At 42.9% G+C, this 11,947-nt stretch overlaps 1 protein-coding gene across 1 annotated transcript in view; it reads right to left on the minus strand.

Moving 5' to 3' along the window:
* The window catches only part of LOC128745131 (echinoderm microtubule-associated protein-like CG42247), a 105,794-nt gene extending 95,261 nt beyond the window's left edge, over positions 1 to 10,533 (minus strand). The window contains exon 1 of the mRNA XM_053842125.1: positions 9,136 to 10,533. Within this exon, the coding sequence (XP_053698100.1) occupies positions 9,136 to 10,533 (1,398 nt within the window). The remainder of the gene's footprint in view (positions 1 to 9,135) is intronic.
* Positions 10,534 to 11,947: the final 1,414 nt, after the last annotated feature.

Here is an 11,947-nt window from a genome sequence, read left to right on the forward strand (position 1 = left end):
TTCAGCAAACCAACACACTAACGACAGGCAGGCAGAAAGTGGACACTTGATGCGAAAACTTGACGAAAAAGGTTCCAAAAGTGAAAGTGATAGCTTCAATTCACCGAAATATAATCAAACATGGCACTAACATTAACGGAAAGTCCGTTTCTTTTGACCTTGTTCTCATTTTGAATTTGCGTCAGATCCGTCAGAGCAGTTTGTTGCAAACTCATTACCCAAATTATAACAAAAGGCGATTCTGTCTATGAACACTATAATGCGGTAAACGGCGCGCTATACTAATCAGGCAAATTGAGTCCACCAACAACTGTGTGGTGCCGCGCCTTGAAATGGATTCCCTGCCAGACCAGCAATCTAAAGCTATTAGATTGAAAATAAATTGCTCTGGGAAGAAAACCAAGGAAATGATTGATTGTCCATACGGTTGCGCCCACTTTTAGCAATAGAGGAGAAGCAACGAATAACGTACTGCCAAGAAATATTGCTTTCCAATTTATTAGCATGTCTAGGTTCCGGGTGTAATTAGCCTATCTGGAAAGGTTACGTAACAAACCGTAAAAAAGTTAGTTCGGGAACAGAGAAAGGTCGTTAGCAACTAATAAACATTGATTTTAGATACGACCAAACCTTGTGGGTTCGTTTTAGCTTAGAACATTATGCTATCGTACAAAAACAGTACGTAATAGTGTTAGCACATTTTCACTTAACTAAAATTATAATCAAAGCTCTAGCACAAGCGAAACGTGAAAAGGGTAGTCAAGTTTACGTAATCGAAATTTGACGAGCTACTGTCAATAAAAGCATTTGTATGGAGTAATTCACGCATAAACGGGGCCACTGCTGACATGAGGTTTTCAAATATTGGAATTTTTGCACTTAATTGGTTGAAAATGGTCAAAAAAAATGAGAATTACACTTTTAATGCCTCGAAACAGTGGACCCCTCGTTCGCCAAGGGGCCTAACAGTTTCAAAAAACGATGAATTTTGAGCAAACCTTGACATCTATATCATGTAATATTCCATAAATTTGCAATGAAACAACTAACAAATAGCCCGTTTCTGCAAACAAGAAGAACAGGGCTTTCAAATGGAGTAAAATTTTTTTGGTGGCCATCTTGGATTTGATCACCATATTGGATTTTATAAAAAAATCACTGTTTTCACCATGAGCCCCCCAACCGGTTTTTATATTTCGTTTCGTTTAATTAATGCCACTACACATCTAATTTGATGTATATATTATATCCAGCTTTTTACGAGCCATAATGGCGGACGTGTTCGTAATATTTGAACAGCATTTTTGACATTTCCTTAATACATCGCACGTTTTCTTTCCGTACATTCCTGTAGTTTTACCGCGAACGCGATCATTGCTGTTGGAAACCCCTTGACTATTTTCAACTAATTAAGTGCAAAAATTCCAACATTTGAAGACCTCGTGTCAGTAGTGGCCCCGTTTCAGCGAGAATTACTCATGATTAAAAAAGCAACTTATCTTTTGTAACGATAGATGCGTTGCCCAAGCAAAAATTTCTATTTCTCCGTTCTTTATGTGCATTTGAAAGGTCATCTGTTTTACAGATAACCGTAATTTTGATTTTGGCAGCGTCGTTACTCTGCCTATAGGCGCACACTAAAGAAATGTAAATGAACCGCGCAGAACCGTCAATCAAAGCAAACAAACATTGAATTTCGGCGATTATATTAATATAACAAATGTCAGGATACCACATCCTCCCCTTGCGTAAAATAAGCAGGTTAGCATATGATATTGTTTCAGATCAAGAATCAAGAAGATTAATTACATCAAGGCCAAGGAAATTATTTACATTATGTATGTTGATTTCAGATAATCGCCGCCACCGCAATGTTTGTTCGATTTAATCGACGTTTTTCGGCAAAATAAGTATGAGGATTTTTACGCTAGGCTTGGGTTTAACCCTGCTTAAATCGTTTCGCTTGGCTTGAGGTTAATCCTGCGCTCTTGAATGATTCTCCCTTTATGTAGGTCGGATTTAGTTAAAGCTAGGTTGAAACTACTCAAAATGCCCTAAAAGTACACAAGTGTACAAACTCAAACTTTGGGTAAAAATTTCAACCAATTTTGGCTACTTGCTACCGATAATTGAATTATTCTCTATGATAAATAACGCACTTTTAAGTTCCTACTACCAATTTTCTAGTTGAAAAACTACTCAAAATCTGAGTTTGTACACTTTAAGGGCATTTTGAGTAGTTTCAACCTAGCTTTAACTAAGTCCGACCTATTTACAAGTAGAATCATTTGAGAATGTGCTAAACTTTTCCCGCTTGGCTTGGGCTTAACCTTGCACAAGTTGTTTTGCTTGGTTTTGGGCTCATGCCTACTGCATTCTCTCCGCTTGGTTTGGGCTTCTGCCTGCTGCAGTCTTTCCGCTTGACTTGAGTTTAATCCTGGTCAAGTTTTTTGCTTGGTTTGAGCTTAACCCTGCAAAAGTCTATCCGCTTGGCTTATACTTAACTCTGCTCAAGTCTTTTCGCTTAGCTTGGGCTCAACCCTGCTCAAATCTACCGCTTGACTTGAGCTTAATCCTGCCCAAGTCTTTTCGCTTAGCTTGTACTTAGCCCTGCTCAAGTATATCCGCTTGACTTGCGCTTAACCATTGGCGTAGCTAGGAAAGTTCCCTGGAGGGGGTCTACGGGGTGCCTTCTAAAAAAAATTTCATTCATCTTGTTACTCCAACTGTCACCGATAGTACAAACGTTTTGTAGAGAAATACCAGGCGGGTTTCATGAGGGCCCGCGCAATTACGGACCAGATGTTTACCATCCCACAGATCTTGCAGAAATGTTGGGAGTACAAAGTGTTTACGCATCACATCTTTATTGATTTCAAAGCAACATACGATACAGTCGATCGAGACCAGCTATGGCAGATAATGCACGAACACGATTTGCTACAACTGATCAGAGCTTTGGATCGAGTGATGCGTTTCGTGTGCACCTCGGCGATGCTTTCGAATTCCTTTGAGACACGGTGAAGGTTGAGACAATCTGACGGCATCCAACTAGAGGCAATTAGGGATCCAACAGGGAGGCTCAAAGTGCAAGATGGGTCGACCAGGTCCAAAGTGATTTGCGACTTCTGAAACTGGGAAATTGGCGACGAGTGAGAATGGAGACGACTACTTGAAACAGCATGACCCGGGGTGGTTACTAGGCTAGACTATTGAAAAAGAAAATATCTACGCAGCGGGAACATGTACACTGAACTTTTTTCCGGTTTTAAAATTCCAATGGGGAAAATTTCTGGAGGGGGCCTGGTACCCCAGGCACCCTCTTTAACTACGCCAATGGGCTTAACCCTGCACAAGTCTATCCGCTTGGGAAGAGCTTAGCTCTGATTAACGGAGGAGCAGGCTAGAGACCGTCGCAAACAGAGCCTTAGACTTCGAATGAAGGACTAAGAACCTCTCGTCGCCGAACTGGATGCTGGGACGCAACGACAAAGAATTTGGACACCAGAACGCATCGACCTAAATGTCATGGAACTCCACAACTTCTCTGCAGTAGTTCAGCCATTTATTCCTGTCCTGTTCTCAACAGCAATCCCGGCCCTGCGTGTAGTTATAGCGAGGAGGGCTTCCAAAACTCCTCTCCAGGCAAGCGCACTACCGCCAATTTAGATTCCACCGCTAGCATATCGTTATCCAACCGGCCACTGAAAAGCATGCGTGATGTTCAACACAACATCCACATTTATTACTAGAATGTAGGTGGAATGAGCGCAAGCGTCCAGGACTATAATCGTTTTAGCCGAAATCTGGCTTGACGAAAGAACCAACCCCACAAAGATCTTCGAACCGAACTACGGAGTCTTCCCCTGCGCCCGGAATGTACATAACACTCACAAATCAACGGGTTGCGGCGTTTAGTAGCAGTTTAACGCCAACTCCAGGCTTCTGTCTTGAAACACAATAACCTGTCGAGCACCCTGTTGGCTGACTATAAAATTATCCGATCACTCTTGCGTCGGTTGCCTCGACTAAACCTGTGCGTCGTCTATTTCCCACCGAATCGGGTAAGGGACGCCGTTCTTCTTAATGCTCACATGGCATCGGTCTCCAAGATCTCTTCGATAGCTTTTGTTTTTGACGACACGCTTGTTTCGGGTGACTTCGACCTTCCGGGTATTAACTGGTGCCAGCGCGGTAACGGCTATTTATTCGTCGACTTCAGTTCTTCAACACTTCCGCCGATCACCACAGAGCTGTTCGAATGCGATTGTACTGCTACTGTGCAGCCAATTAACAAGCTCTCCAATGAAAACGGACACTGCTTAGATAATTGCTTCGTTAGTGTTTGCTGCCAGGCTCCTGAATGTGCGTTGGCGCCTGCTTCACTCGCTAAGGATGCTCTCCATTATCCTCCGCTATTAGTTGAAATTCATCAACATACACCATGCAAAATGACCGATGCCCCACTGTCCGTCCATTATGATTTCAATGTGCTGATTTCAATGGAATTCAAAACCTTTTAAAATGTTTCGATTGGGATGCAACCTCGGATGAGAATGACGTAAATGAAGCCGTCTTGACCTTTTCGCACATTTTTAATACTCCTAGCACACATTTTCGTATGCATATCAGAGTAACAAACGAGTTTTATGTACCTATATATACCCTGAAAAATCGTATTTGATGCACAAAATAGCATTTGCGTACTAATTTGGAAGCCATATACGTACTACAAAATATACATTAACAATTCAACTTTATAAATCTTTGTATGCGATAACACCCGACTCAAAGCGATTAGTTTTATACTGCTATACAATTCTGTACTGGAAATCGCAGTTCAATCACTTGCTTTCGTCAAATACGACAGAATATAAACTTGTGTGCATTTCATTAGGCTATATTTACGATACTGAATTTATTAAAAATCAATAACGATAATTTACGTACATTGATATACGAGTTGGTGTTTGCTGGGATATCATTGCCAACGCATTGGCGCCATGTGCCTTCAAAACGATACGCAGAGAGCTGCATCTACCTTGGATAAACGTGACGTTACGTCGCATTAAATCCAAAAAAAATCTGCTTTTGGGAGGTACTAAAAGTATAAGACCCAACACTGCGAAACCACTACCTGGCTCTTAGCAAGCGCTACAAAAAGTTAAGTCGGCACTGTTTCCGTAAATACTTAAAAAACGTTGAGCGTAGACTGAAATGCAACCCGAAGTCGTTTTGAAAATTTGTTAGTATCCGACGGAAAGATGACGGTTTTCCAGCAGCCATGTTCCTTGAAGACGACATTGCTACAAATTTAGATAGGAATTGCCAATTGTTCTCGCGAAAATTCTCCAGTGTCTATGTAGATGAAAAGCTGTCTGAAGCAGAAATATCTACCCTGCCACCCAGTATAGTACCCAGCCAGCACAATGTCGTATATCAATGTACGAAAATTATCGTAAATATCTCTTAACAAATTCGGAATTGTAAATAAAGCCTGGAGCGCGCACAAGTTGATTTGTAATGATAGTAGTTGACAAACATACGATTTTCCGCACAAAGTTGTATAGCTGTATGTATCTTATCGTATAGAAATACCAAAGTAGGTGTATCGGTTGAAACTAAAAGCGGGTTTTGCGCGTCGAATACGAATACGATATTCTTTTTTTTGTAACCTTAGTATACATATGAAAATGCCAGCTGGGTAGGCAACAACCCCAATCTTGGCGATTCCCTCACTAATCTGACCATTGACGATTCTATGGTCAAGCTGGCCGCTTTGAAATTAAGAAGCTAAACGTCCAGTGGACCAGATGGCATCCCTTCAATCTTTTCAATTAACTGTATCGATGCTTTAATAGCTCCAATCCGACATCTATTTAGCTCATCGATAAGCTCAAGTGTATTTCCTTCTGCTTGGAAATCCGGTTACATGTTTCCAGGGCATTAAAAAGATAACAAAAGAAACGTAGACAACTACAGAAAGATTTCCGCTTTATGTGTATTACCGTAACTCCTTGCGCTCATTGTGATTGTGCCAATCTCCTCGTTCGTCCAACAGTCCAACATCACCGACGAGCAACACGGATTCATGTCCAAGCGCTCAACGTCTGCCAATCTACTAACACTCACTACGCAATGGATTGCTTTGACGATCGTTCTCAGACAAAAAGACGTCAATGTTCAAGGACCTCTGGTCTGCCTTTGATAAGCTGATTCTTCAAATCGCCATCGTAAAACACGTCAGAAAAACTCGGTATTGATGAGCCGCTTCTCCAGTGCAGTGATTTGAATCGTGTCTGTCGAACCGTAATGTATTTATCGGCGAGTAATTTTCGCCAGCTTTCAGTGCTTTTTCCAGAATCTTGGTCCGTTGGTTTTTCTTATTTATTGAATCCAATAATATTCAAATACCGACTACGTTGGTTCGGTCCCGTATGGAACCCGTATTACCAAAATGAGGTCAGCCGAAACGAAGCGGTGTAGCGGAGCTACATTCGCTTTACCCTCCGATGGTTGTCAGGGGACGACCCGCTTCGGCTACCAACCTATGAGCAGCGATGCAGATTAATCAACCTGGACACCCTGCAAATACGTCGGGGCGTAATCAGAGCTGTCATCATATTAGATGTTTTGACGTCCCGGATCGACTGCCCTTGGATCCTAGGAAGACTCGAAATCTAGGCTCAAGCAAAGCAAAGCCATGGGTATAAACGTTGAGAACTTGACCCTTCTTTATCGACAGACTTCGCAACCGGTTATTAGAGTACAGGACAATTACGGGGCTAATGCAACGATCCTACTGACTCTATAGCAGCACCTCCCAGGCGAGATTCGAACATACGACGACTGGCCTGTTAGGCCAGCATCATACCCCGAAGCTAACTGGGCGTGCCAACATCTAGGATCGGTCTTACCCAATACGGAATTGTTGCATACACCGCACCGGAGAACTCATTACAGCTCCTTCAGTACTATAACCGACTTACAACGCAACTTCAGCTGACGTCAGCTGCAACGTGCTGAAAACGTGCTTTAGGATACTAGCTAGTGGTTTTTAAGTAGTCAGTAGTTAGAATACAATTCTGTTAACTTTTTTAGTGATAAACTAAACTAGAGTGATTCGAAGTAGGCATCTGGTGCGACGGCCTAGGGACTGCAAAATATTATTTTCCGACGAAACAAATATTTTTCTTACACGATACAAAGCGATGTCAATGTATCAAATGATGACAACCGAATTCCAGATGCTTTCGAGGTCTCGATTTTCTCTGCCGCAATCCGTATCGGATGCCTCATAGCTTCAAATTCAAACTCTTTGCATACAGACAACACAGTTGCGGTCCTCCGTCATGGTTCATCGCTTCTCTCCCATTTCTGTCACTAGCATCTTGAGTTTCTCGAATCGGAAAGAGATGAAGGATGGTCATCGTCTGCCTCATGATATCGATTTGGTCAACTGAGTTAACAAACGATTCGTGCATAATTGCAGTATGAAACGTTGTGAGTCGATGCAGTACTCGAAGAATGATTCGAACTTGAACTTACAGCTCAAGAAATAGCAGGTAACTTTTGACTAAACGACCAGCTTAGCAACAACCTCGTAACCGCCGAGACCGGTTGGAGCTGAAGCTCTACCTGTCTCTAGCTCCTCATTTGGGTGGGAGCTGGGAGCGGTTGATGCGAAGCGCAAGGAAAAATTTGATAGATATCTTTTGTTTTCTAAGCAAACCATCCAAACAGTCACTCAATCCGAACTCTCAACCACTTACCCATGTGACAATCGATAATATTCCTATGCATACGCTCACACCTAACCACCTTCTGGGGTCCCCCCTGAAGCCCTTTAGTACATCGAATGACACCGGCGTCCTTGAAAGGCATAACTGACGACCATCTCAAGTGTTGTCCACCCGTTCTGTTCCGTTCCGTTCCGACTATCTACCTAATCTTCCTGAAATCACAAAACTGGCAAAATGATTCGTCGATACAAAGCCTATTGCTCTGGATGATGTTGTTGACATTGTGGTTGTAAACAACGGTGGTTGGTACCGTTCTTTTTATTCTGGCCGATATGCCATTCGATTACGACTTGCAGACTTCACCAACGTTTGTTTCCGAACTATCTGTGTCTGTGTAATTCGAAAGCAGACACTGATTAAAACTGCCAGTCTTAGGGGAAATACGTATCGGTCAGTATAAAATAATAGTTGTATTTGATCGGAAAAAAGTTCGACTACATTTTCTTTCTTACAAATAGTCCATTCCTACTTGTATTCAATCCAATACAAGGCGAGCATGACCTATAAATTTATCTACTTAAAAAACTAAGTTTATGATGGAATGCTAATAAGATTTTGCTGTAAATAGTTTGTTATTCAAATCTCATGGCATTATATTATATTCTGACCGGGCAACAGTCAAATTGTGCTACCTTTGCCACTCACCTTGACGCTCAAAGACCTCATTTTAACTCTTTTTTTGCTATCAACAAGTGGTACAAGCATCCGCCATAGTAATTCGTTTGAATCGAAACTGAATATTGCAACAGGCATGATCGTTACAAAGCTTAATCAATACTGCAGCAATAAAAAAAGCTTCTCTAGAACTGGAAATGTTTCCCAAAAAAAAAAAAAAAAAAATGTCAACGTGATTTCGCACACCAAACATACATCGCGCTTGCGTCTCAACATGCTTCTTCTCCTTTAAAGAAACAACGAATAAGTGGCACATTATCCGGTATTGCGTGCATACAAGTTCACAAATACACACCAGATCGAGAAAGGACGACGACGACGAAGACGATGACGACGTCGACGTCAATGGCGACAAGATTGGTCTACCCCATTTGCATTGCTAATTACCCACGAGTTGCCCCCAACCCACGCAACACGGAGTGTAAGAAAGAAGAAAAAAAACGTGTCATAACCTAGAAAGTTAAACATCACCCCAAATGTGTGATTCCCTGCTTTAGTTTCGTGGCTATTGAGTCAGCCAGGCATTAGCCAAATTTTGCCACTCTATAGAGTACAAAAAAGTTTTTCGACAAAATGTAATAGCCTTGATATTACCCGGTCAGTTAGTGGGTGGTCCTGTAAAAAAACACATTTTTCATACCTATACTAGGGTACCTACCTTGAATACTTTGAAAGATGACACTACGTAGCTGGAACCGTCCTCCAGCTCATCCAGCGAGTACTTGCGGTCACCGTCCATCGAGAAAATGTAACGGGCACCTCGGGGTAGATCCATTCGGGCGGAGATCTTATCCAGCAGCGCCTCCAGTGTGCAAATGTCACGTCCGGGCTTGAAGCGGAACTCCACACCGGGAAAGAAGGGATCGCCATTCCGATAGAATAGCACCCGTCTTGCCTTCCAGAACGACAGGTTTGAATATCTGGATTGCGGATTGCCCCCGATGGTGCCGGGTACGCCCGGATTGTGCGGCAATAAGCCGGACGGACCGGGAATGTTTTCCAAAGAATCGGTGCGCGACGTAGTCCGCGCGACCGCACCACTAATAGCCGGATGAACCGGTGCCGTTGGCTGTTGAGAGGAAGAGTTTTCACTCGGAATGTCCATCGACAGCGGCACACCTGCCGCTCCAGATAAGGCCACTGCGGAACCCGGTATCAACGGAGCACTAACACCAGCACCGGAAGGACTTTGCAATAGCGGACTGCCGGTAGCTGCTGTACGACGTTGGTTTGCACCCCAACCACCACGGCCACCACCACCTATGGCTCCACCACCACTGGAGCCGATTTTATTGCGATTTACTACAACGTTACTCGTTATCACCGGATTTACACCCTGTGCGGCGGTCCCGGGACCACTATCTTCGTCGTCCGTCGGTGAAAAGTTACTGTTAAATGTTTCACTTTCAGGTCGTGCTTTCCAGCCACCTTTACGTGGCTTTAAACCACCACCAAGGGCACGCGTAGGAAAATTTGGATTCGAGGGACCTCGTATCCCAATCCCATTTCCTGGTGAATCCCCTGCTAGTGGTCCAGGCGACTCGTTATCCCTCAATGGACTTGCGTCAAAATTGTTACCATTGTTGTCCCGTAATGGTGTGGTTGGTTTACTCACTATCCGTTTCAACGGCAATGGTGACACCGATCCCTTGCTCTTGATTAACGGTCTTGGTTTTGGCGGAAGGGCAGCGGCAGGAGGTGGCACTGGTTCACTTTCGTTGGCCTCCTTCTGACCACTGTTATTATTGATACTGTTTGCCTGCTGTTGTTGTTGTTGTTGTTGTTGTTGTTGCTGTTGGGCCAAAGACGGTCCTGCAGTATTACCACTCGTAGCAGCTGCGACTCCGAACGGTGTGTTTCTCGGAGATGTTTGTAAACCACTGACTGGATTCGCCGGACCTTTCTCTCCCGAAGCCATCGGTGGTGGTCCGCCAGTGGATGGTGTGCCTGTATTGGTACTGCCTCCATCGTCGCCACCACCAGCGTAAATGTTGTTATTGTTGTTGGGGGGCGTTTTCAGGCTTCGTTCGGCGTCTGCGCCGATTTCAGTGGACATTATTAGAAAATTGTTGTGGTTTGGGTACTCGCCTTTTATTAGCTGATGCTGATAGGGCCTGTAGCTGGTGCTGCCGTGCCACTCGCGATGGTTCTCACGCGAATCTGCTAGGTAGTGTACGGCAGGTGCGCCATTGATGTGGGTGGCATCTACCGGTTGATGGTGATTCCCTGGTCCAACCGAGGAGGCCCGATAGCCGTAGTTTCCACCGACGCGATAGTACTTGTTGACATTGTATGAACGAACTGGAACGTACGGTGGTGGATCCGGTGCTGCCACCTGGTACTCAGTGGCCTCTATCTGATCATCCTCCTCATAGTACTCACTACTCGAGACCGTCTCCGAAGGCGAGCTCTGGGGTGGTTTTTCGTTCGTTTGACGCGTTTTAGGGTTTTTAGATTTTTATTTTTTGGTTTCACAGTAGGCGTAGGAAGAGAAGCAGGTCAGAGAGAAGAAAAAAATAAGGTGGAAAGGCCATTACCAGCTACTGGGCTTAGCATCAGAAAGTTGTTCTCAATTTCAGTACAGCCATTTTTAATGCGTTCAAGCGTAACAGCTTATGCGATTACATTTCAAGCTAGCTTAATTAATGAGATTTCATGCCGAACACGCACATTCACTGGTGCCTTAATGTTGTTAATCAAACCAAGCGTTAAATACAGGCGGTGTGCGCATTAATTCCAATCTAAATTGGCAGCTGAAATGTGTACAACTAAATGAACCTAAAAAGAGTGCATTAGGCCAATGTCAAAGCTAACGAATGATGGTTTTTGATTCGGATACGATGTGTAGAAATACGAAATATATACAACCAATTTTTGGACAGCACTTTTTACGATTGAAATTTTATTGTTATTTTTTCGCTTCGAAAAGCGTGAAAAAAAAATATTTATAAGAATACAATGATCTTTAAGACAACAGGTTCAATTAGCGGTTCATACAACCAATTTGGAAATAAAGTGTGACGGATTTCACGACAACTTACCTAGAGGATGGTATGATCAATACAGAATCAAATGAAACTTGTTGAGTATTATAAAAACTTGAAATCGATTTGCCAAAATTTGCCATCTCAGAAATAATTAAATTTTTTTAGGCAGATACCTAACCCTGTGTCCTACATTTCAAGATGTACAAATTTGAGTAACGAAAATTTTTCATGTCCATACTGAAAAACTTGTTTCTGTTTCAGTGTATAATATCAACATGAAAACCAAAGTTTATCGCTCTGAAATGATCATTTTGATTAATAAAAAAATCGTAGCACTCGAGGCTGAATTTCTGTTTATTTTTGGCATAATAATATAGTCGGGACCGGTTTGACCAAATTCAACCGGTAATAACTTCAACAAAATAAGGCATAACAAACATTCGACGGAGAAAGTTGGCGAGATTTGCAGTACTCAGTGGATAC

This window comes from Sabethes cyaneus, chromosome 1, assembly GCF_943734655.1.
Source record: "Sabethes cyaneus chromosome 1, idSabCyanKW18_F2, whole genome shotgun sequence".
In the NCBI taxonomy this organism is placed as follows: domain Eukaryota; kingdom Metazoa; phylum Arthropoda; class Insecta; order Diptera; family Culicidae; genus Sabethes; species Sabethes cyaneus.